The sequence below is a fragment of the Pipistrellus kuhlii genome, unplaced genomic scaffold, assembly GCF_014108245.1.
Source record: "Pipistrellus kuhlii isolate mPipKuh1 unplaced genomic scaffold, mPipKuh1.p scaffold_m20_p_8, whole genome shotgun sequence".
NCBI lineage: Eukaryota > Metazoa > Chordata > Mammalia > Chiroptera > Vespertilionidae > Pipistrellus > Pipistrellus kuhlii.
In genome coordinates this window covers 68,380,247-68,406,350 of record NW_023425584.1, presented here as the reverse complement: position 1 = coordinate 68,406,350, position 26,104 = coordinate 68,380,247, and the positions used below count along the sequence as shown (strand labels likewise).

Genomic DNA, 26,104 nt, shown 5'->3' with positions numbered 1-26,104 from the left:
AGAGAATAGAACAACTATATCCCTCCTGCAACTTTCTCTAGATGTACAATCCATCAGGCTATGTGGGGGAACGACTATCCAAATAAAAACCCAATTGTTACTAAAACAAAAATTTCCAATGACATCTGAATCAACAAACATTGAATGAGCTTTGACTTTGCACAGAACAGCTTTTGAGGCTGGTGTTTTTCAAACTTTAATGTGCAAACAAATCCCCAGGAGAATTTGTTCAAGTCTGGGGGCCTGGGCTTCTCCATTTCTAAAGCTCCCAGGGGAGGCAGATCTTCCGGGCCCTGGACCACACTTCGAATAACAAAGCTCCAGGACCAAAAATAAGGCTCCGTCCCTTCTTCAAAGGAGAGTACAGTGTAGTCAGGGAGGAAAGTGTCTATTCAAACAATGAAAGGGAGGGACCACCAGGGACAGCCTTGGACTTTGGGTTCAAACTGGGGACTGTAGTGTCTGTTCCCTGTGTGAGAACCTTGGGGGATGTGCAGCAAGCAGAAGCCAACCTCTTTACTTGGCACTTAAGTCCCTTCAGAGCCAAGCAAGCCTTTACTTTTGTGACCTCATGCCTTCGCACATGCTGTTCCCACCGTCTTATCTTTCCAGACAAAGCTCAACTCCCTTCCCATGTGATGCCTTCCCTGACTCCCCCCAGGCAGAGTTGGGGCTCTCTTTCCCACGTTCCCTGCATTTTGTACATCCCTGCGCCACAGCATTCCTCCTGCTGTGCAATGTCTCTCTCACCCCATGTCTCCTCCCCTGGACTAGGAGCTCGCTGAAGGGAGAGACTACGTTAGTCACGATTGTGTATTCCAAGGCAAGGCACAGAGAATGCAGTCCAGAAACATTTACAGAGTGAATGAGTAGCACGGAGAACTATGGGTAATGTAGGCTTATAGATCCTATTCGAAACTTGATGGAAGAAATAGCTCTTGAATCGATGTGTGACCTTAACAGATGACTTAGCTTCTCTGCATCTCAATTGCACTGTCTTTGAAGTAAGTAGATGGGGCCAAATGATCCTGGAAACAGCCTCAAACTCCTGTACTCTGGAAGCCTTAGAGTTGATGAGCCTTATCGTTTAAGGACACCACTTAGCTTTAGGCATGCCTTGGGGATTTTTGTGGTTTCACTGGTAAGAATTCTATAAGCCATACTTTATTTTTTTCTCTAGTGTCCTCTAGATTCTTTTGAATTTGTGGCTGGTGATCAAAATGAAATAAGAGCGAAGTCATGAAAAGAAAATCTATGGGCAGGATTCTCAGAATGTCTCACTCTCACCAAATACATGTTGGAGGGGAATTGATAAGAAAGGGAAGGGCTGAAGATAAAAGAACAGTAAAAAAAAAAAAAAAAAAAAAAGGGGGGGGGGAGTGGCTGGCAACTACTTTGAGTAAATGCAGGACTCCTTTGACATTGAGATATCATAATCAACTTCCTATTGACTCTTAAAAAATGAGCAGAACTCTGTTTATTTAAAATCACTAACTACCCAAACTCTAATTTTTGTTTTGTTTTGAGGCACAATCTTAAAAAATTATCAATCACATATATTTTTAGGCTTGATATTTTTAAGAGTTCAAAGGAACTGACAAAACTCTTGCCTTCCAACTTTCCATCAAAAATTAAGGCTCAGACCGTTATCTGAGGCCAAAGAATTTTGAAAAAAGCTGCTGGCAACTCCCTCCAAAAGATTATCACAGAAGTGCCAACCCACCCCCTCCTCTGTGTTTTCTGTGGCCTGGAGTCTGGTTGTGAGGATGGGACTGAGCCCCTACAAGGGCCGCTCCTCCGCATCAGCAGAGAAGAGCATGTGGGGCCGGCACTGAGAGTCTGATTGCAAAATGCCTCGACCATGTGTTTGAAAAATAAACCAACCACACACAGCACCACATCTGATTGGTTTTCCATCAGCACTTCCAAAGGCAATCTTTTGCTGGGCGGGGAGGCAACCTTCACCCTGAAGAACTTTTTCAGGAAGGTAGAAGGTTAAACCTTTCCCCAGTATTTCAGAGGACAAACGTCAAATTGGAAACTCTCAGATTCCAGGAGAGTCTCCCCCTCACCCCCACCTCTGCACAGAAGGAGACCAAAACAAAGCATAAGAACTGAGATTGGGGAAAAAAAAAAAAAAAAAAAAAAAAAGACAGTGAATCTCGCCCTATGGCTCACTCATGTATAGAATTTTAAAAATGTGGACATTTGACCAAAACTGCGTAAACCATCTGCAGTCGGCATTGCTTACTTTTCACATTGAAGTCAGGTCTCCAGTATCTGCCTCTTCTTGCCACTTCCCAGGGCCATCCCAGGCTCACCGTCCCTCATTCTCAGGACCTTGAACTCTTATCCAGCCCCACTTTCTCTGCCCCTTTCCTGCTCTGCCTATCAGCAAGGCAGACAACTTGTATAAATCTGGTGGTGAAAGCACGTGTGGAAATAAACACCAACCAGAGGAGAGCACAGGAAGCCTACCTATCAGAGATTGCTACAGCCAGGCAGTCAGCTGCCGTCACTTGCGTTTGGCGGAGACGCAAAGGCAGGTGGTGGAAAGGCTTCAGTTGTGCCCTGATGGGAGGCCGAGGGCATGGGGCAGCTGTGGGTGGGCTCATCGGAGCAGGGATCCTATGTGATTCAGTAGAGAGAGTATTTCGCCTTCTCTAGGAGTCCTAATATGGCTGCATGGATAGAGATTAGAGAAGCTATCCTTATTCATGAAGGTCTGGCCATTTGGAGTGGATTGTTACAGAAGTTACTGTTTAATTTCTTGGATTGTTATAAGAGATGGTCGTCTGACTTCCTACAAATCTAATGTACAGCATGCTGGCTTCCTGAGCTGTGCATTGTCAATAAGGGGTTGGTTTCCTAAACAGGCAGCTGCAGGCTGCGGGTCAGAATTTTTCTTTATACAGTTGACCCTTGAACAATATGGGAGTTAGGGGAGCTGACCCCTGTGCAGTCATAAATCCGCATTCAGCTTTTGACTCTACTAAACTACTAATGGCCTACTGTTGACTCGAAGCCTTACCGATAACATAAATAGTCAACTAGTCTTATAATAAATTGAGCAAGGAAAAAATAAAATGTTATTAATAAAATAATAAGGAAAATACATTTACAACACTACATGTATTTATTGAGAAAAAAAATCACATGTAGTTCAAACCTGTGTCTTTGTAAGTCAGTTCTTTCCAAAGAAGAAATGCAATTGGTGCTTGATTCCAGCAACAGATTTTTCTCCCTAGCTCTCTTACACCTCTACTTTTGCAGCATATCTCTCTTATTTTAGGGGGGAAAAAAAAAAAAAAACCATCAAAGAGATACATTTGTTCATTACTATGAAAATAGTAATTTCAACTGGTTATTGGGAAGGTTTGCATTCTAACTGCGAAGGTTAATATCTGAACTCTTTGCTGAAAGTCTCTCTTGCTTTCCTTCCTCTCACACATTTGCTGCCCGAGTTTGAGAGTCTGACAGCACCAGGGCCTGACAAGAATCCATGAAACTTTGGGGACTGTGTGCATACCCACGCCTCTGCAGGATAACTAAGAACTGTCTGTATTGCACTAGAAGTAAATAAATCACGCCTGCCATCGCTAAACACATTCCATCTTATGCAAGTCTCAGGAAAGGGGGAAAGTAGCCACTGACTATTTTTACTTTTTCCTCTTAATCTTTTGTCCTAGGGAAAATGTTCTTTCTTTTTTACTCAAATGTTATCATTTTAACCCCCTAATTACCCTTTTCTCCTCTTTAGATTCTCTGAGCTTAGTATCCTCCTTTGATATGAAAAGGAAAAAAATCATAATTGCCTAACTTTGTAAAAGGAAATGTCCTGCCCGGGGTGGGAGCACAGGTGGCATCCATACCGGCAGGTTTTCCGTGCAGTTGAAACTGTCTGTAAGGAGCAGCAGGCCAAAGGCTTCGGTAACATACTTGGTCACCATCCTCCTCTTCTTCTCCAAGAGCCGTCTCCTGATATATTCTCTTAACTTGGGGATTTCTGGGGTTCACAGGCAGCACAAACAATTTCGTAAGGCCAGAGTTCACAGTAACTAGGATTCATCAGAATGAACAGATCTGGATGGCAGTCTGCGTTAACCACTGTTGAGGTCCTATGTGGGCTCAGAGCCCACTAGCCCAGCCTTTCTGAGGACCATCTAGGGTCAGCAATAATGATGGTAAGTCAGCAATGATGACTATCGGTGTGTTTTTTTTTTGTTTTTTTTTTTGTAGCAGAATGAAGCAAACTATGTAGAAAAGTGTAAGGTGGCTTACAAAAATCGCCACTTCCCTCGGGATGAGTACTTACCTGAATAATGAAACCAAAGTGCTCACCTGTTAGAGTCTCAGTTCTTCAGTCCCCCTAGATTTTTCTGTCTATAACACATAACTTTTAATATCAAAATAGTTTATGCCTGCTGTAGAAAGGGCTAAGACCTTCTGATGGCTGGGATTCCAGACTGGAAACGTATCTTAACCTTAACCCTCTGTTAGTCAGAAAATGACAAATGTCACTCCTATTTTCTCCATTGTTCCTTTAAGTGGACATTTTCCTTTACTGCTTCTGTATGTGCCCGGCTGGTTATGTCTTTTATATCCTTGTTTAACCATTTCCCCAATTTCTGGGAACATGTAACACCTTCTGCTCCTTAACTCATCCATGCCTAGTGACAGGCACGTACATTTTAAGCTCAGGTCAGTGTCTAGCTCAGATCCTGCCTCCTCACCATTTTTACTGAGAATTCCAGTCACACAGATCTCCAGAACTACTGAACTTTTACTGTACTCATAGAATTACTGAACTAAGTCTTGTTCTCAGTTTGATTTTTGCAAAATCTAGGCGTGGTAGCTCCTAGATTTTAAGCTGTCTTCTACTTTTCCCGCCCACAGACGAAGCATCCAATAGATACTCAGGCAATGTTCTAAAACCCATAGGTGGGCTCGTGAAAAATCTCAAGCCAAATACCGTATTTTTCGGACCATAAGACGCTCCGGACCATAAGACGCACCAGTTTTTAGAGAAGGGAAATGAAGAAAAAAAGATTCTGAAACAAATAGTGTCCTAAAATATTTTATGTGCATTAAAACCCAACATCACAGTCATAAACACATGTAATCAACCCTGTAAACTCGTAAACAGCAGCATTTAGAACCATTTTAGAGCCGGGCAAGCACACAGAGACCACACAGAGCCGGGCAAGTAAAAAAACTTTTTTTAAAAAGTATATGTGTAGGCTATATTTGGACCATAAGACGCAGGGACTTTTTCCCCCCACTTCTGGGGGGAAAAAAGTGCGTCTTATGGTCCAAAAAATACGGTACTAACCGGATCACTGACCTTTACCAACTGGGGGTAAGATTTGGGGGAGAGAGGAATTGTGGTCTCAAGGCACCACCACAATGCAGGGAAAACAAACAAACATATTCGCTAATAGGTACAGAAGCTGGCAAACTGCGAGTATGGCACCAACAGTTTTAGAGCGGGACCTTCAGAGCACCAAAGTTAATCTTGAGAATTTTATCGATTGAGTTTTGTTTGGGGTTTTTTTGTTTTTAATTACCAGTTTCCTCTTCAGTGAGGAGAGCCTGCCACCAGTACTCCTGGGCGCTGACTGTGTACACCAGATTGGAAGCTTCCAGAACCTTGGAGTCAGCTGGCAATTTTCTCTGAAGTGAGAGAGGCACAGAAGGGACAGAATAACTCACTCCTGGCAAAGGAAACAAGGCAGGCCTCATAAGAGCCTTTGGCAGATTTCAGCCCATTCACTTCGGTTCTATGAGAACCCCATAAGGAATAGTCAACATTCTGAACGTCAGCTGTCCCTATCTGTCTGCACCTCACAAGGTCAGAAGTTGTTTAGAAATTGCTGCACAGAAACTATTCTCTTGGGAGCTAAAATGGTAATTCTAAAAGGAAATGCAGAGATAAAATAATTCAAAAGTATATTTAAATGCTCAGAGTGGGGAAAGTACCATGATTCTTTTTGGAAAAAGAAGCACAACTCTGGAAAAGGCAGTGATGTGCTGGAGGCAGCTTGTACCAGCTCTAAGAGCCAACTGGACATACACAGCTCTCCCCAACTCTGCCTTCAATGGCATCATACTGGTAGGTTAAAACTAGCAACAGTGGAAGTATTTACACCATGGGAATTGGCAAACATTACAAGTCATCCACACACACACACACACCCTTTTTTTTTTTTTTTTTTTAATAGAGCTGACTATTAAATATTTATCAGCACAATCCAAAACTTGGAAAAGTTCTATAAAAGTGCAAGTTTCTGAGCTGGGTGGTTAGCGAGTTATCATACACATTTAAGTTTGAAGTAATGCGTAAGAAAATTTCTTAAATGTCAAGAAATTAAGAAGGAGGTGAAAAAAATATGATGAGAAAAACATCATCACAGAGAGATCATACTAGAATTGTGCATAAATATTGTTCCGTCATATTTTGTTCATCTCACCCAAAAAAGAAAAACTATAATGAGTGTGTATATGGTTATCTGGGGGTGGTAGAAAACACAGAGAGTTGTCAATCTTTTTGATGCAAAGATATGAAAGAGCTGAGTAAGTAGTCTCCTGACAGAGAGGAGATTTCACATCTCTGGCAAGATGTTGTCAAGGTTGCACTAGAGATGTGGGGTAGGCTTGCAGGAGCCTGTACACTTGGGTAGTAGTTTTGTGATAGTTAAGGAGAGACACCCAGGAGAAGAGTAAATTTCTTTACAGATGTGCTAAAGCAAAAGTAAAATGCTGTATAATAACCAGTTCAAATAGCATGCCTGAGAAAGTCAAAATCCAGCCCTCTCTCACTTGCCAAAAACCTGTGGATTGACCTCCCTAATATCTCTTGAATGATCTCCTCTAATCCTGTAGTGACTGCCTATTTCTGACTCTCAACTAACCCTCACAAGTGGTCTGTCTATATCCAATCTTCAGACAGCCCTCTCCTCACCCTTCCATTCGCCATACTGCTGAGAAAACAATCTCTCTACAATGCATAGTACAGTTGAACCTTGAAGAACATGGGTTTGAACTTTGCAGGCCTACTTATACTTGGGGTTTTTTTTTTCAAATGACCTCAATTCAAACCCACATTTTTTAAGGGTCTCCTCACTTTGGGAATCTGTGTATGCAGAGGGCTAACTGTGGTTATAAACATATTATTTGACTATACAGGAGGTCAGTACCCCTAACACCCACATGTTCAAGGACAACTGTATTTCCAAACCGTTGTCCAAAAATGTAGTCTCCAGGGTCTGTAATGGTTCTTACAATATTTTTCTTATTTTTTATTTTTTATAATAAAAATAAGCATGGACATCTATACGAATGACTACTCTATGGTTAACCTCTGTCTCATATTTTCTATAATTAAAATTAAATTTGCTCCCAACAAAAGCATGAAGTACAGGTAATTTACAACAATTCAAACAAAAATAAATTGGTTGGGGAATGATGGCATCACCTAGCCAAAAGTGGGGTAGGTATTCAGATCTCAAAAGAACTTATACTGTAATTGTCAGAACCATAGTCACCCACAGGCTGATATATTGTTGACCACACCCTATTTCGCATACACTCCAATTTGCCACATTCGTGAGCAATTAATATAGTTTTGAATTGTGAGTTGAAGCATTTTATGTTTCTATGTCCAGAAACAATACAATTAGGTACTCATAAAGCGCATATTTTTTAATGTCACAAAAACGATTAAAGGGAATAACAACAGCTTTACTGAATTATTGCCTCGTTAAAACCAGTATTCAAGAATGACTTGGGAGAAGACATTGGCTTAAGTACCGGGTCTGATTATTCTGAATTAGAAACAAAAGCTTTGAAAATTTCAATTCCACATTGTGCTTCAGACATTTTCTGCATGGATGTAATTGAAGTCAAAATACAGAAAGCAGTTAAATATCAAAATGGACATAAGGCCATATGTTTTTACTATTAAACGCAGCACTGAAGATTTCATTTCAGCAAAACCATATCATCTATCACATTATACTAACAGATATTGTTGTTTTGTTTATATTTTATCTGAAAATTGGTTTCAGTTTTATAGTTATATAAAATTTGATAATAATGAGTTTTATGTGTGTACTAGTACTTATTTCAGTGACAGACAATAAAAATAAGAAAACACTGAGAGTCCCACATACAATTACACAAGACTGAAAGATACAGCTCAGGCCTTATCCCCCAACATCCATGCATATACCCTTTGCCGAGCTTTTTAAAACTACATACAGAACAGGCTTTTCAATCATGTTTTCCCCTCCATCTCAAATGCTCTTTCTCCTACTTCTTCCCATTACTAAGATACTGGTTCTTTAAAATTCTGCTCAAGAAACTGAGAGTTTTCCCTGAACCTCTACACAACACCACCTCCCTGATTGCCAATGTGATTTGAGCATTCTCCTTCTGTATTCCCACACCATCCCATGCGTTGCTCTAGCCAAGCGCATGTTGAACTGTATGGTGATCCCTAATTTCACTTGCACGTATTTCTCAGCAGACCGTATGCTCATTCAATGCTCCCAACAATCATAAGAGGTAGGTATTGTTATTTCCCATTTTCCAAATGAGAAAATGGAGGTTCAGAGAGGTGTAGTAATTTGCCTGAGGTCACAAAGTTGTTAATTAATAGAACTAAGTTAAGTCCAAATGGTCTACTCCAAAACTTTTGTCCTTGCTACTGCCCAAGACCAAATAGACATTTGTTTCCCAAAATCTGAGTGGCTGAAAAGCAGAAAAATACATAGGAAAATCCATGAACCCACCTTTAGTTTTTCCTTGAGAATTCTATTCCTTTGTAGTTTTATCGTTTCATTTCTTTCTAAAACAGCCTCTCGCTGATTTTGAATAGCTTGCTAGATTGTGAAGGGAAATAAAAGCATGGCAAAGAATACACAATTATCAAAGCGATGAAGTGCAAGATGTATGTTTTATTAAATACAAGATGTATGTTTTATTAAATAATAAATGTGCATGTATTTAAATTATATAATATTAATCACTAAAAGTATTATTTAAAAATAACTAGTCCATGCATATGTCCAAGATGTTTACATTAAATGTGTGCAACTTTGGGGTATATCAATTATATCTTAGTAGAGCTTTAAGAATTAAAAATAAAAGTAACTAGTCCATACTTACATTTCCCACTTTCCTTTCCCTGAAATAAAAGTAGAAAATTGTAACCATTACTGAACTCATTATGTGTCACGACAGCCTTTTGATTTCCCCCCAAAGCAGCAGATATTATCATGACTCTATGCCTTTGCCTAAGCTCTTTCTTCAGCCCAAGTGCTCTCTCTTCTGATCCACCACCAGTGTCCATTCAAAAATAAAGTGTATTTAAATATTTCTCAATTAGAGGCCTGGTGCACAAAATTTGTGCACTTGGTGGGGGGGTGGGGGTGTCCCTCAGCCCAGCCTGTGCCCTCTCACAGTCCAGGAGCCCTAAGTGGGAGCGGGTCTAAGCCATCAGTTGGACATCCTTAGCACTGCCATGGAGGCAAGAGAGGCTCCTACCACCATCGCTGTGCTCCACAGCCATGAGCCCGACCTGGCTTCTGATTGAGCAGCATTCCCCCTTTGGGAGTACACTGACCACCAGGGGGCAGCTCCTGCATTAAGTGTCTGCTCCCTGGTGGTCAGTTCACATCATAGTGACTGCTGCTGTTCAGTCAATTTACATATTAGCCTTTTATTATATAGGATGTTTTGTCATCGGTGGAATTTTCTGCATCTCTCTCTCTTCCCATAGTACTTTGCTTATCCTTCTCCTCTAAACTTTAACCCTCTTTTAGGACAGTGACCGTGGTGACAAGGCAATATGCATCTCTGAATTGGCAGCTCCTACCATTGTGTTCATTAAACATTTAATAAATTAAATTGATTTAGGTTTAGTTTTAGAGTTGGCATTGGCAAGGGATAGCTTTAGATATTATTTTGTGGCAGGGGTAGGGATGGATGAAATCTGTAGGGAGTGGGGAAGGAAAATGAAACTGAAATTCTAACCTAGACCATGAGAGCAAGAAGCTAGGGTGAGAAGCCTTAATCTATTTCTTCACTGAGGAAGTTTTGTATGCTTAATAAATTCCTGGAGACACCAGACTCAAGTTACAGAGGGCGTGGGTGAAATGGAGGAGGTGACAGGTAAAGAAGCTTTTTGTTAGAGCAGAGCTCTAAAAATCAACAAAATTATATCCCTGGACTGTATGTCCATGTACCCAGCATCACTTTATACCTGCTGATCCTTTGTAATAGTTAATAATAATAGTGTGTAAGATAAGTTATTGTCTCTCTAGCTGTGTGTGTGTGTGTGTGTGTGTGTGTGTCTGTGTGTGTGTGTGTGTGTGTGTCTGTGTGTGTGGTGGGGGGCGGGGAGCAGGAGGCAGTGATCTACATGGAAATCAACATAAATCAGCATCTACTAAACTCTAAAATGTTTATCTTTCATTGTTCCCTTCGTTGTTGTTAGAATATAATATGTAAGAATGCTTTTACTTTTGGCCAAAGTTCTAAAACTTTGAGAACTGTGTTCCAAATGGGTTTAAAATCTCAGGAGTAGACAGATCTGAAAACAGAATCTGATACTTCAATGCTGCACTGTGCCAGAAATATTCTAGAAAGTGCCTACTAGCTTGGGGTAGTGTGGATTCCATATCTGGGGCCCAGGCTGGACCATCACATCACACTCATGAGCAGCAACCCTGGAACCATGGAGAGAATAGCCTGTTGGGTGTTTAGCAGTTATTCTGAGGGGCCACAGTGGTTCAGATCCCTGAGCCAGTCCACTCAAGAGTCCTGCCATCCCAGCTAGTCCCCTAGACTTCTCTTGCATCCCCAACAGTCACTTCCCTGAGTACCACATCCTAAAGTCAAAGCTCCATCCTCACTGTAGTCAGGACCCATGGAGGAAAGCCCACCTCCCTGCAAGTCCAGCATGGTACCTTAGATATTCCGGCAGGTGGAGTTTGTCGGTCTTGGTGACCACCAGGGCAACGTCCCTGCAGAAACCCCGTTGGCAGGCTTTGATGCTCTCATTCAGAAGGTCTTCATGGGCTCTCCCTCCAGACACCCTTTCAATGTCACTGATCACCCAGATCACTGAGCACTTATCAATGGTCTGTGAAACATGACCACAATATGTTTCAGAATGGTGTAACGGTTGTAGAGGACATGATTCCTTCATGTATCACTTATGTCCTCCCTGCTCTGCCTCTGTCTTTCCCTTTCTCTATCCCAACTCTCCCCACACTCCACCACACTCCATGCTCCAGCCATGTTGAGCTTCCTTCAGTTTCTCAGATATAATTCTGTCATCTCTCAGGGCTTTTGTACTTGCCACAACCTATTTTTTTTTAACCTCCATTTGTCCCTTGAGAATCTGCTAAGGGCCACGTAAGGATGGGTTGGCCACCCCCCTCTACATCCTACAGCACCCGGACTTCCCTGCCACAGTACCTCTCGGGCAGAGTTGTTGTACAGGATTGGCTCTCTGCACCTTTCCCCATCCAGATTGTGATGGGAAAGGGCTGTACCATTCAGCTTGGAATCCACACCACCTCAAGCACAGTGTGTGGCCACAGCAGAGGTTTCCGAGATGTTTGTAGCATTAGTGATTGATGGAATTCAAGAAGTCAGATCTCAATTACTGGATTCTTCACTGACTTGCTTTGCCTTGGTTGTCCTCTAGGGGAAATTATTGTTTTTCCAGAACTAGTTCTGGTCATGAATCTACCCTTATACTATCACCTTTTTGTTGTTTGACTATCCCTGAATATTCAGCATGTATTAGCAGGGAGCCAGGAACTATACAATTTCAAGTTGCAAATGTCAATGAACACGAAATTACAGCTTATGATTAATAGCACAAATATTGCTATTATCAATAAGCAACTTTCATGTGATGAGTAATTTTGTGTTGCCTTGACATTTCTCTTATGTATTGCTTCTCTTGTCTTCTCTCTCCCTAAAAATGAAAAGCTGGCCCAACTCAGCAATTAAGTTTATTTGAGGTTCTTCAGAACAGCTCTTTGCACATAAAGATATGACAAGTTTATGACAAGTTATTATTTTGCTTTATACCAGTTGTTCTTAACCAGTGATGATTTTGTACCCCAGGGTACATTTGGCAATGTCTGGATACCTTTTCAATTGTTATGATATGGGGGGGGGGGGGACTGGAGGGTGAAGGTCAGAGATGCTGTTAAACATCCTACAATGCCCAGCTCAGCCCCTACAACAGATAATGTTCTGCCCAAAAGGTTAATAGTGCCGAGGCTAAGAAAACTTGATCTAGATTTGTGGGTTTCAAACTTGTATTTTAGCAGTGGAGCCTTTTTCAAATGAAATCTTACAAAGAATTACAATTGGGGTTCTAGCTGGTTTGATTCAGTGGATAGAGTTCAGTCTGCAGACTGAAAGGTCCCAGGTTCGATTCCAGTCAAGGGCACATGCCCAGTAGGGGGTGTGCAAGAGGCGGCCAATCAATGATTCTCTGTCATCACTGATGTTTCTATCTCTCCCTCTTCCTTCTTCCCTGAAATTAATAAAAATATATTTAAAAAAGAATTCTAGTTGGGGATGGAAGGTTTGGAGCCCCAAACAGCTCAGAACCCCCAACCTCTGTTGAAGAATCCCTTGGTTTCGTGGGCTATTGTTTCAAAATCATCAATCTCTATAATAAGACAAACTTTACTATTTGTAGAGAAGACAATAGGCCTGAGAGGCAAAGGACCAGCGTAAGGACACCCATGGGTCTGAATCTCCTCCCTGTGTGGATGAGCTCATATCTATGTTGGGGGGAAAAAATGCTCCCTCCCTCTTCCCAAATTATAATCAACTTCAGGAAGGCTTCAGGCTGTTCAGGCAGGTTGCGAAAGATCCTAGAATATCAGGCTGCAAGCTCTTCAAGGGCAGGTCCATTTTCACCTTTATATTGTGAACACTAATAACAAAATAATAAAAACTCATTCAAAATAGAGTCCACAGGGCAGAAGAGAGAAACTCTGACACTCATCACTCAGCACACGCTACTGACCTCCACAGGAAATGACATGCCCTGCATCTCCAACAGGAAGTGACACCACCTTTCTGCCTCCTTGCCCAGTAACAGCCCAGCTAATGGGAGACACGGCAGTAACTCAACCAATAAAAGGTCACTATACTCTGACCTCTCAGTTTACTCTAATGGACTGTTCTTTTACTACAGCTCCTCCCAAGACCATAAAAGAGCATCCTTCTCCTTTGTATCTCTGGACTTCTGTGTTGTTCACCATTAGACTGAAGGTCCCGGATTGCAATTCTTTATTGTGCCTGAATCAACCCATTTTGTGGGAAAGTATCTGGCTGGCTGTTTGTTAAAGGTCAACAATTTCCCCCGTGGTCCTGGTAAACTACAGGTGCTTAACAAATGTTTATTAACATGAGAAGAGGACTGCAACCATAAAGGTAGCAGTGGTTAAATTTCAGGCCCTCCACAATGCCCCTACCTGCCAGGATTTGATCAAGTTAGCATTGAAGAGGACACCAAAAAGCTTGTCTCTGCTGAAACTGGTTTGGCTCAGTGAATAAAGCGTCAGCCTGCGGACTGAAAGGTCGCTGGTTCGATTCCGATTGTGGGCACATCCCCAGTAGGGGGTGTGCAAGAGACAGCTGATCGATGATTCTCTCTCACTGATGTTTCTAACTCTCTATCCCTCTCTCTTCCTCTCTGTAAAAAAATCAATAAAATATATTAAAAAAAAAAAAAGCTTGTCTCTAAGACAGGAGTGACTAGACTTAGGAGTGGGTGGGATGGCACCTCTGCTACCCCATCTCCCTCCCTCCTGTGGTTGAGAATGGGCCTCAGAGAGGTCAGGTGACACATCTAAGGTCTCAGGACTTGTAGGTGTCAGAACAGGGAGGTCTGGATTCACAATTGTTTGTGTTCAGGGAAGGCCAAGCTGGCAGCTGGAGAGATGGGGCAGGGGTGTTGGCTCTGTTCTTCCTGGAAAGAAGGAAATCTTTAGTAACTGCTTGTGAGAGGAGATCGTAAAAACCACAAGAATGCAGGGGAGCCAAGGCCAAGCAGAGCACGCTGGGAACCATTCCTTCGCTTCAGCCCGACCTCCTCAGAGCGGGTATTCTGAGCCAGATCTGCTGGCTCCTCTATTCTGAGTGGCCTTTGATAAGCTGCCCAGTGTATCTGAACTGGCGGCAACCACGGCTCCATCCAGCGAGAGAAGCTGGCTGCCTCCCCTAGGCTGTCGCTCCCTGGGCCTGGCAGGGAACTAACCAAGGCTGGCAATTCCTCTCCAAGAGCTGAGACCCTGCAGAAACAAGGCTCTCTTGGCCAGGCCTGAGCCAAAGGGTCAAGGAGAAGGCAACTGCCTTCATCCTAAAGAACTGTGAGGTGACATCCTGAGGGGATGATGGATAAAGCCTATGCTGGGAAGGTAGGAACCTGCCCTCTGGTTCAAAATCTGCCACTCGATAGCTGTGTGGTCTTAGGCAAATGGCTTCCCCTCTCTGAGCCTTCATTTCTCCCCTGTAAAATCAGGGCATAGGCTGCTGAGCTGGAAGCTGTCATCCTGACCCTGTCATCCTGATCTTGATTGGAAACCAGTCACAAGGCTCCCTGGTCCACAGTCACACAGCTTTGGCACTGAACGTGACTCACTGATACAGGCCCTTCCTCCCAGTCCACATCCAGCTCCGGTCCTGTGGCCTCTCTCTTCTGACCCTGTGCTCCTGAGCGCTTTCTGCCTAAAGATGCCCTTTCTTGCTCTATCACACAGCCCGGTCCCTCTTGTCCTTCGAGCGTCCCCAGGAAGCATGGTATTAAAGCCCATCCTAACGTCTCCAGGCTTGTCTCTGCACCTCTCTCTACACCTACACCCCCTTCTCCCTCCAGCCACCCAGGAAGACTCATCCTTCTCCCAACACCCAGCTCCCTCGGCCCACTGAGCCAGTGCTCAGTGGTACCGTTTCAACCGCCTTCTCTGCCAGGTGGAGGCTGAGCTTCTGTGTGCTCTCTGAATCCTCCCCACCTCCAAAATGAAATGATTACTTTGTGCTCTCATTTCTCAGTAATATGGTTTGTTCATTAGTATGACCGAGTTGTTCCCTTCTGGACTAGGAGACTCTCAAGGACAAAGACTTTGTCTCTGTCCACCTGGAATCTACCACGAAATTGAATAGATGCTCTGTAGGTGTTTGTTGAAGAAATGAGAGTTCCTGTTGAAGGTCATTTCTACTTTGGAGTGTTCACATCACCTTGTCCCTCTAGTACATCATTATCTGCCATGTATTTAGTCATCTGTACGTTTTGTCTCTCCTGTTAGGCTCTAAGCCCTTTGTGGGAAGGCTCTACTTCTCATTCAATGTTGTCTTAGTTTGCTTTCCATCTTTTAGTGTAAAGATAATACATGTTCATATAAAATATACAAACAACACGGAGGTGTAGGTAGTTAAGAGTGGTGCTAAACACAAAAAGTGCTGCTAACAATAGAGTGTCTATCCTTCCAGAAGGCAGGATCTTACACATCACACACACACACACACACACACACACACACACACACACACGTTTCTTAACATTAAAGGTCATCTCTGCCTCTTTTCATTCACTGTCTTCTTGGCTGGGCTAAGTTCCCCAATATTAAATGGGCAGCTTACTTCACTGAGAATAATACCCAGCACAAAGTAAATGCTAAGTTAAGTGTGTGCTTTTATTATTTTTATCTGTAATCTTTGCATCCTCAGTGCTTAGTATATTGTTATATATGTTTGATGAATGAAAAGCAAATGAACAATGAGATAAATTCTTAAAAATTCAGCCTCCAGGTGCAGGTCAAATGACTCCAATATTTAACTCTGCCTGTAGTCACATCTGGGGGTTCCTGGTGAGCTCATGCCCTATTTGTTGGGAATTGAACCCCCATCTAAGATTTTGGTTGAACAGGTGGACTTTCCTTTCAACCCCACCATCAGCCACAGCTGATTGCAATAGGGCTGGATATTTAATCCAAAGAGAGCTAATCTATTTTCTGGGCAGGAATCAATCATATTTTTCTTCTGGGAATTTGAACTAAAAAACACAAAGATTATATAGTCAGACAGTCATGGGCACTTGGACTTCATAATGTCTAGGGTGGTCATTTTCCACAACATGGATCTTAATGGCTACACAGAGGGAAGCAGGCCTCTACAGAGGTGCACAAAGAGAGACAGTCATGAGATCGAGCAGAGGATGAGACAAAAATAGCTGCTTCCAGCCGGAGAGGTGGCCCTGAGGCCGAGTTGGGTCTCATGAGATCCTTTGATGAACTGCACTTCACATGGGATTGCTTTCTTGAGTTTCTGTTCCTAACACCCAAACACAGTAGCAGCCTCCTGATTTCTTGGTGCCTGGCTGTCGGCTTCTCTGCTTTATACCCAACTCTTGGCCTTCCTCTCCCCATCTGCCTTGTTTCTTCTGTTTATTCTTAGTCCACTCTCCTGCTGACCCTTCTTTTCTACACATTCTTGGTCCAGCTACCAGGCCTGCCTCGTGATTCCTAACTCTCTAGTTTCTCTGGCCACCCATACCCTACTGTTGCCCTGAGGCTTAGAACATGGAAAGTAGAAGAATTTGACTCCAGTGAACTCATACGACCCATTAAGCTGAAAGCAGAGACTTCTTCGTTGCTTTTGAGAGGGCGGAGGAATTGAGGGAAAAGGGAACAAAGTCATAGGAAGGAGAATCACCTTTTTCCACATCTCATCCCTCTTGCTGTTGAAGTCACCTGTGCCTGGAATGTCCACCAGCACAACCCCTTCTGGAATCAGCTCTGATTTGGGAAGAGTCACTTCCACATGCTTAATCAAGGGCCAGATTTGTGTCTCTGCTGAGTCTCCATCCCAGTCTCTCCTCTTAGTCCTGATGTAGGGGTCCAGCTTGACAGACAGCTCTCCTGCCTGAGGAAGGAGGAAAAGGTCACACACACATCAGACCTTCTCCCAGCATTTCTGTCTCGGATGAGCTAGTGATTCAGGTTCTTTGAAGGTATGCTGAGAAATGGTAAGAAGCAGCGATGGCCTGGCCAGCATGGCTCAGTGGTTGAGCGTCAACCTATGAACCAGTAGGTTACTGTTCAATTCCTAGTCAGGATATATGCCCAGGTTACGGGCTCTATTCCCAGGGTGGGATGTGCAGGAGGCAGCTGATCGATGATTCTCTCTCATCATTGATGTTTCTATCTATCTGTCCCTCTCCCTTCCTCCCTAAAATAAAGAAAAATATATTGGGGGCAGAGGGAGCAGTGATGGGCACCAGGAAGCCTGTGATCTAGCCAATAAGGGCTTACAGCCTGAGAGTCAGAATGGACTTGGCAATCAAGGAGTTCAAGCTCTTCAACTTAATGATAAAGAAACTAGAGTCAGTTAGGATGGGACTTCAGTAAAGTTTAGAGCTTCACCAAATAACCATTTTATCTCCAAAATTCCATTTAAATTCTAAAATCCATGTAATTAATATGCAATTTTTCTAAAATTTGGAGGGAGACGATTCTTCCAGCATGGCTAATATGAACATTTTAATTACCAGAGAGTCCAGATTACAGAAAATAGTGATATGGTGACCATAATTTCCAAACTGAAGATTTGTCTGAAAAATGATCTTTAAAGGGGTTTTTAAAAGTTATTTTTTAAGTTAAAAAAATATGCTGATATGTGAGCATTTCTAGGATGTTTTAATGTTGATGGGTGGGATGGTGAGTTGTTCTTAGCCTATTGTTTCTTCCTAAACATAATGGACAACGAAACATTCATGCCAGCAATTATGAATAGCAGCAAATTTCTACTGGGCTACTTCAGGGAACAGAAGATTTGGGATGTATGGTGGTCGTTGTTACTAAATATCTATAGAATGTTCCTTTAAGAAAAATAAGGAAGTAAATTCTTAAGAGAGTGGGGATTAAATCAGGGGGTTATTGTAATCTGGGTAGGGAGTTGATAGATTTCATCCATTTCAATAAAATAAATTGTGAAAGAGATGATAAAAGTTCTTTAAGATATTTTATTTAAAAAAAAAAAAGGTAGACACAACAAGAGCTACATAAAAGAAAAAGCATGGCTCAGTGGTTGAGTGTTAACCTATAAACCAGGAGGTCACAGTTCAATAGCTGGTTCCTCGGTTGCAGGCTTGATCCCCAGTGAAGGGCGTGCAGGAGGCAGCCGGTCAATGATTCTCTCTCATCACTGATGTTTCTATATCTCTCTCCTTCTCTCTTCCTCTCTGAAATCAATAATTAATATATATAAAGTCCCTTCTAGAAGAAGGAGGCTCAACCCAATAAACTGGCTCTGGGCAAACCATTCTGGAAGACAAACTCAGATTCCCTCAGGCCAGTCTAGAGTCCCTGACCCAAATTCTGAATCAGTGCCCTCTCACTCGCTGAGATGGTCATTCTGTTCCTCCTTTTTTAGTGGGTAAATTTGAAACCCTGGGAAGGAGTATTTCTAAACACAGAGAGGTTAAGAAAGAAATGTTATAGTGATTCCTTGGTGTAAGTTGTGTATGGAGATAAAGTAACCACTGTTATAATCATTGTGTTTCTTTGGACATGCTCAGTCTAATGTTTTAGATATTATTAATGTAATTATTTTTAATAGTAACATCCACTTAAATATAAGAAATGACTATTATATTTGTTTGATTTCCTAGATAAACAGAACTAAGTGCCTTAAGAGATTCATTCATTTGACTCCTAAGTGTGCCTTTTAAATTTAACATTTTTGAAAGAATTGAATGTATTAAATTTAAACTATAATAGAAAAATTCTAAATAAATTTGGCTTATTATGCAAGTAGCATTAACTATTTGAGGAGGATTGGCTATGCTAAACTTAGGAGATAATTGAACACTAAATTTTAGAGTAAGTGTAGAATAATAATATTTTAAGGATGAGTTTTAACTTACAAGAAAATCTAGGGTTAGCCAGGCCAGCATGGCTCAGTGGTTGATCATTGACCTATAAATCAGGAGGTCATGGTTTGATTCCCGGTCAGGTCATATGCCTGGGTTGCAGGTTCCACCCCCAGTGTGGAGTGTGTAAGAGGCAGGCAATCAATGATTCTCTCTCATCATTGATAACAAGTGTTGCGGAGGCCACGGGGACGGAGAGATATTGATCTTGACATAGTGCAGCCACTGGACCAGACCACAAAGCCAATGCTTCCAGACTTCTTATGTGAGAAAGTGAGTAAGTCCCCATTTGTTTAAGCCATTATAGTTGGGTTTGTTTGTTATTTTAATTATTTGCTGCCAAAAACATCTTTGATTAATCCTCAAGTCAGTGTGAATAGTCCTTCAGTGCACAAAAGCTCCCTCATTCAGACACTAAAAATTCCCATTTGACAGCCATAAACAATGAAAAAGAATTTGGTCATGGATACTTCTGACACTTGCTTAAATGAGACATGAAAGCCAGCAATTAAATTGTTCCTAAATTTTTTTTAAATTTTGAAGCATAAATAAAGTTTAAAAAGAGGGCTAATCCAAAAATATTCAATGTCCTGAATATTCTGGGCACTGCGAAGGTCAGATGTTGACTAAAGCTTTGACCAAAACAACAACAACAAAACACACACAAAAACTTATTTCTAATATAAAACTTCCAGTGCCTTGAGCAAATCCCCTAAGTGGATTCAATTGTTATACTTAACTCATCTATAATAATAAAAGCGTAACGTGCTAATTAGACCTTACATCCTTCTGGACGACCTTCTGAACGAAGCCAGGGCTGTGAGGGAAGCCCGGGTCCTGGGTGCCAAGGGCAGCCAGGGGAAGGAAGGCCTCCTCTTGCATGAATTTTGTGTATCAGGCCTCTAGTGATAAATAAAGAAAAAATATCTTGAAGCTACCTCTTCTGCCTTGAGGGTGATGATTCTAGAGGTGGGAATCTTTACTTTTGGCTTCACTCTTAGTAATTCCTCATAGGTCTTCCTTTCTGCCCCATTTCCATAAAGCATTTGTAGCTTCCAGATGGCTTCCTCCACTGCATCATCCCCGTCCCACATATCCGCCTCTTCTCGGCCCAGCTCCTCTGTCCTGTGCAGGAGTTTAGTCAAGTTCTTCAGCTCCTCCTTCCACTCCTGCCAAAGCAGAGTAGGGCCAAGCCCTCGTGACATGAAAAACAATGACAAGGGGAGGAGGCCATTGTCCCTGTGGAGGAACACACTCAGGAAATTTAAAACCATCCAATCCAGTAAGGGATTGTCTAACCCAACCTCCTTGTTTCGTGGATGAGGAAACAGGTACTCACAGAGGGAAATGGCTTCCCCCAAATTCCCATAATGAATGGTGACTGGACCCAGGCTAGAACCCCATCTTGCTCTATTGAACTTTCACATTCCATACTATGTTCTCTTCATTCAACAAAGGCATGAGCTATATGTATAAGGAACATAAGGTTATTCTCTGAGAGACAGGGAGAAGGAAAGAAGGGAGGGAAGGATGGAGGATGGGAGGGAGGGAATAAGGGAAGGAGGGAGGAAAGGAAGGTAGAAGGGAGGGGGAAAAGAGGAAGTAAGGGAGGAAAACTGGAAGGGAAGGAGGAAGGCATGAAGGCAAGAAGGCAGGAAGGCTGGAGAAGCTTACCTGGTCAGAGAGAAGGTGGATTTTGGCCTCATACTGCTCACAGCAGCCTGAGCTCACTTGTACAATACATGACGTACATATACTTTCTCCAGACACTGGTAGAAACATTGCTTGCTGGATGATGGCATTGATCAGGGAGCTCTTCCCAGCCCCAGTGCTTCCAAATAATCCAATGTAAATTGGGTCCAACGATGGTTTTTCAATCAAAGCAAGAAGCCTATTTCTAGATTAAGTTTTAAGTGCACATTGCCATGGTGATTAACGCACATCGGGAAGAACATCAAATTAGAACACAAAGGAATGGAGTTCTAATCTTGAGCAAGTCATGGCATCTTTCTGAGTCTCTCTCTCTATGTGGTCAAAGAGGAATATTAATCCCTGTTTACTACACAGAGTTGTCATGGGGATTAGATGAAATTATGCAAATGTACTTGGTAATATGACTCAAAAAGAATGATGCTTCTACATAAACTCTATAATGTTTAAATAGACGTGAAACATCCTTGTTTATGTTCTATGGAAATAACATAGTCTTGACCCTAGAAATAGAGTTTATGCAGAGGGAAGTATTATTAGAAGCACCACAGGGTCTTACTGATTAGAAGATACAGCCTTGGCACCACTCAAGTCCCTCAAGTCAGCTCAGCACAGCAGTTGAGACACAGGTTCAGTCACACAGTCTGGATTGGACTCTGGGACCTTTGAGTGACTTGCCAACAGTGTGACTTTGGTCAATGTCTTGGCCTCTTTAAGCCTCTATTGCAGTAAAATGGGATGATAAGAATAGAGTCCACTTTATAGAGTATTCAGACATTTACATGAAATTTGATATATATATATATAAAGCATCTATCAGATTGCCTAGCAACAGTGAAGGCTCAATGAGCAGGAACTATTAGTAGTATAGCCAATGGCCTATAGCTATGGAAAATCTTCAACTTCCTCACTTAGTTCCTACTTGAAATTCCTTTTGTCGTTGGAGAAAAGCACTTACAATCTCCTAAGGAAAGGCATCGAAGTAAGATTTGAGGGCAGTCAACATCAGACTCACATGAGATACTTGAGTCCATTCGGAATGCTGTCATCCAGGAAGACACACTGAATAAGCTTCTGGTAAGTGTTGCTCAAAACCCTTCTGGTCCGTGACTCCAGCTTTTCATCTAGAACCAACAGAGATGCATTACCTGGGATGTACCTGGCCGGGGTCAAGCCCTAGGTCTCACAGGCGGAGTCTGCTCAACATTATAGAAAGAGAAAGGAAAAAAAGAAATGAAATGAAAAACTAAGTAAACAAGATCACAAGTTATCTGACACTAGAGAGACTGGCCCATTGGAGCCAGCAATCATTGACCCTGACAGCTTCTCCAGGAGCCAGCCTGCTCTGAAACTCCTTGTAAAAGAAGTCAGCAAAGGCTTTGCCATGGGTGCTAGTGCTTCTAGATTCTTCTCTCCTGTGATCAAGAAGAAAAAGTCACCTGAAACTAATATAACATCATTTCAAAAGAAAAAGAAAAAAGAAAAATAAGTAAGGGCATCGTATCAATAACCACAAAACTCCACACCAACCATTTTCGGTCTTTGTTTTAAGGAGGAAGAAGTTAATTTCATAAGAACCCTCTTCTCCAGAGAGTCTTAGAGATAACTTCTCAAATTACATCTCTGCAGAGACTATGAGGGCTCCTTTTCCTGGTCCGAGTCATTTGAAGATGTTTCATTCTGCGACCGGATTTAACCTCCCCTTCCTTTGAGCATTGGAACACGCTTGGAAAAGAATAGAGCTACGTTTCAAAAAAACAACAACAAATAAACCACTATTTAATAGTTTCATAACACTCACATTCCTTAAGAGCACTTTGTTCTACAGAGGGAAATGCTCGGAACCGCTGGTCTCTATCTGATCGTCTTCTTTTTTTCATCGGTTCCTTAAACAAGTCACCATTAACTAGAGCAAAACAGAGGTGATATAACATTATAGGCCTTGGGCCATGGTATATTTGCCCGGCCTCTATCAATACACAAACCCCAAGAGCCCAAGAGGTCCCCTGCCAGCTCCGCATGCCTGGAAGCTTGTTTCAGAAGCAGGCACTTGTGGGGCCATTCCAGTCTGGCTCCCACTTCCCAGGACTTTGCATCGGGTTCCAAAACTCAGGGTCCAGCCACATCTCCTCCCGAGGAGATGTTGACATGAAATGAAAAGTTCCTGTTTGGAAACACTGAGAAGCCAACGTGGCTCAATATTCTTCACCAAGTGCCAACGATATCGAGAGAGAAGCCCAAGACGGGCCTAAGTGCGGAGTGAAGAAAGGCCTCTGGGAGGTCTTTTCAAAGTGGGAAAGAAATTGATCGGGAGCAGAACACAGAGGAAAGAACGGGCCGTGTGGACCAGGGCAAATCGTGTCTCCATCAGCCTCAGTCACTTCATCTGCAAAAAAGTACCTGTTATACAAATTTTGGAGGGTGCTGTACCACAGGGTGCCCTTCAGAGAATAAATCTGGGGACTTTCCCCCTTCCTCACTGAAAGTCACCAACAGCTGCTTCCTTATACAGACAAGAACAGAAATCACCAAGAAGCAGGTCTTTGCTGTTCTGGGGAGACTATCACGTTAGTGGTTTCCCTTGGTTATCAAGTAAATGGCTGGCAGGATCCACACTCCTTGGGAAAAGGATTGTTTTTCTAAAAAAAAAAAACAATTGATAAGACACTGTGTTTTGGATTGTTTTTAGCAGATGTCCCCCAGCAGTTAGAATGGGGCAATCGTTGGGTCTTTGGGGTCAAGGCTGTTGGAAATGGTCCCCACCCAGTGCTCCTGGGGCTGGGTTGTGCTTTAGGAAATGGCTGTGAGGTGAAGAGGAAGAAGAGTTGATTCCCCAAGAATCATAACACTCTTAAGGGCGTGAGTCCCCCCAAGTGGGCACAATGTTGGAGACCATCTTTCCTGAAGAACCACTAAGGAGAAGCTTCACTCGGGGACCAGGATGGCAGCCCAAGCACAACGCCCAGCCCCCACCACTGGGCTCCAGACGCAGGTCTCCAGAAACCCTTCCTCTTGTTTAGCCTTGTGTCTTTCAGCACAAATTCTGTCCTGTCCAGGAGCCAGCTCACACCCCATGGAGGGTCGAGTGCAAAGGAATGGTGTCTGCCGAATCTCTGCCACCCCAGGCTCATGTGATGCAGAGTTGGAAGAGCATGTACTATAGCCCCTTCTGTCTCAGACATTCTTCATAACTGAGCTCAACTCAAAAAATTCATTCTGGTTCAACTCAAGGACTGCAATAGAACTAAATACCAGGTAGCAGGAGCTGGAAAGGAAGAGGCAGAGAAGAAAAGGATATGCTGCTCAGGCCCATAGGCCCAGTCAGGTGGTACAAAAGATGCCTCAGGATTTTAGGATGTTTCTACCTCCTGTCTGTGAAAAGACAGCAAAGGGCTGTCGGGCCTTGATCTGGATTTTGTATGTAGCTCAGGAACTCCTTTGTGTAAGCAACGTGGGCACAGTATTTTAGCCACATGTGTAAAACAAGGGGCCAGCAGGCCCATATCCGTGGCCTTTATTTCAACTTTGAAAACACTAGCAATTAATCTGATAAAACACTGGAGGCTTATTTCTCAACTAAAGCAAAGGTCAAGAAGTCAGATAAAACAGCGGGGTTTTAAACTTTTTCTTCAACTTCTAAAAAGAAAAACCACTTGGGAAGGAGAAAGTATTCTGCCCTGGATCTGTAACCATTTCAGGGAAGTGTTTTTATATTAAATTGTAACCGAAATGAAGTAGCCTGAACTGGCACATCTCTTATTATTCCCTGTAATTGTCAAGCACTCCCCGGCCTTTTCCAGCATTTCACACGGACTGGTCTGAGGAGAGAACAGTAGGTGGGATGAGCGGAGACAGTCCAAGGAAGGAAACCTGAGCCGGCTGCTGCTGCTGCTTCTTGCTGCCACAAGGTGTCACTTTTGAACGCTGATCCCAGGATACACTCCTTCGCTGTTGATCCAGACCATTGCCAGGGACTGCATGGCTCTTCCAAGCAAAACAGCTTAGAACTCCTTCAGCGCTGAGTTCAACCAAAGGTGCCCAAATTACCATTCTTTTGGGTTTTGTGCCCATGCATGCCTCATATGCTAGCCACTGACCCACTGACCTGAAACACAGCTTCACCTTGCCCCTCGGCCTCTTCGATTCTCAAAACGCAAAGGCTTTGACACACCCCTTTCTGCTCATAGGGGTTACTTCCCTGCATCTTCTCAGGGAAGGCTCCTTCCCTGGCTCCAGGGGCCCTGCACCCAGACTTGTAGGGAGGGTGGAGGTCCCCCTCCCTGGCTCCAGTGTGACTCACCACCGTACATCTCCCCTTCTAAGGAGAGCATGTGAAATGATTCTGGGGGCCTTACCTTGCCCATTGTAAGAGAGGTTACCCTCAGAAAATCCAATATGGTTTTCTGGACCCTTCTTTAAAAGGGGAGGGAGTAAAGCAACAAACAGACTGTCAAATTACAGCGGGGAGGGTAGGGAGATATGGGGGAGATAAGAGATCAACAGAAGGACTTGTATGCATGCATATAAGCATAACCAATGGATGAAAAACTCTGGGGAAGGAGGGCATGTATGGGGGGGGGTGTGGAGATTGGTAAGGTATGTGCACATATAATACCTTAATTAAAAAAATGAGGGAAAAAAAAATGCCGGGACCAGTTTGGCTCAATGGATAGAATGTCGGCTTGGGGACTGAAAGGTCCTGGGTTCGATTCTGGTCAAGGGCATGTACCTTGGTTGCGGGCATATCCCCGGTAGGGGGTGTGCAAGAGGCAGCTGATCAATGACTCTCTCTCATCGATGTTTCTAACTCTCTCTCTCCCTTCCTCTCTGTACAAAATCAATAAAATATATATTTTTTAAAAAATGAGGAAAAAAATAAAATAAAAAATAAAAGGGGAGGGAGGTCTAAATTTAATTGTTGGTTAGACACTTCACTATATTATGAACAGGGTAATTTAATTGTTGGTGAAGTAATTTACCTTCATTCACAATGAAAAGGCATCATGAGAAAGTAACTTCTGAATAAAGAACAGGGAACAATGACTATAGTTAAACAGTCTCAACCCATTTGCCCTTGATTATATAATGGTACAGAGTTCTGTTTACTCCATCAGGCTATACAGTAGGGATGTTACCTGGATGTGGCTCCTGAACCACAAAATCTGCCATCTCTGCCATTTCCTGTTATGTTAACGCCTGTTTTTATCCACTTGGAAGAACCAACCTAAAAACACATACAAGGGGCAGGGATGGGGGGATGTAGAACAGCAGAAATTGTAAATTCAAAAAGAAAAGAAAAAAAAAAAACACACACAAAAAAAATAACATATAAATCTGCTTATGCTTTGTTTCCCCAACTAGATTCTAAGGCCCAAGGGGCAATGACCATTCTCACTTTATCTCTGAATTCCTCACAAAGCCTAT

General features: G+C 42.7%; 1 protein-coding gene across 1 annotated transcript in view; it reads right to left on the bottom strand.

Annotated features, from left to right (window-relative positions):
- Positions 1-25,849, bottom strand: part of NUGGC (nuclear GTPase, germinal center associated) — a 38,103-nt gene extending 12,254 nt beyond the window's left edge. Inside the window, exons 1-11 of the mRNA XM_036424091.2 lie at positions 25,816-25,849; positions 22,482-22,586; positions 21,696-21,804; positions 20,645-20,867; positions 19,909-20,139; positions 16,753-16,962; positions 10,971-11,146; positions 9,169-9,187; positions 8,793-8,882; positions 5,568-5,673; positions 3,873-4,006 (exon numbers count right to left, since the gene is read on the bottom strand). Coding sequence (XP_036279984.2) covers positions 3,873-4,006; positions 5,568-5,673; positions 8,793-8,882; positions 9,169-9,187; positions 10,971-11,146; positions 16,753-16,962; positions 19,909-20,139; positions 20,645-20,867; positions 21,696-21,804; positions 22,482-22,586; positions 25,816-25,849 — 1,437 coding nt within the window. The remainder of the gene's footprint in view (positions 1-3,872; positions 4,007-5,567; positions 5,674-8,792; positions 8,883-9,168; positions 9,188-10,970; positions 11,147-16,752; positions 16,963-19,908; positions 20,140-20,644; positions 20,868-21,695; positions 21,805-22,481; positions 22,587-25,815) is intronic.
- Positions 25,850-26,104: the final 255 nt, after the last annotated feature.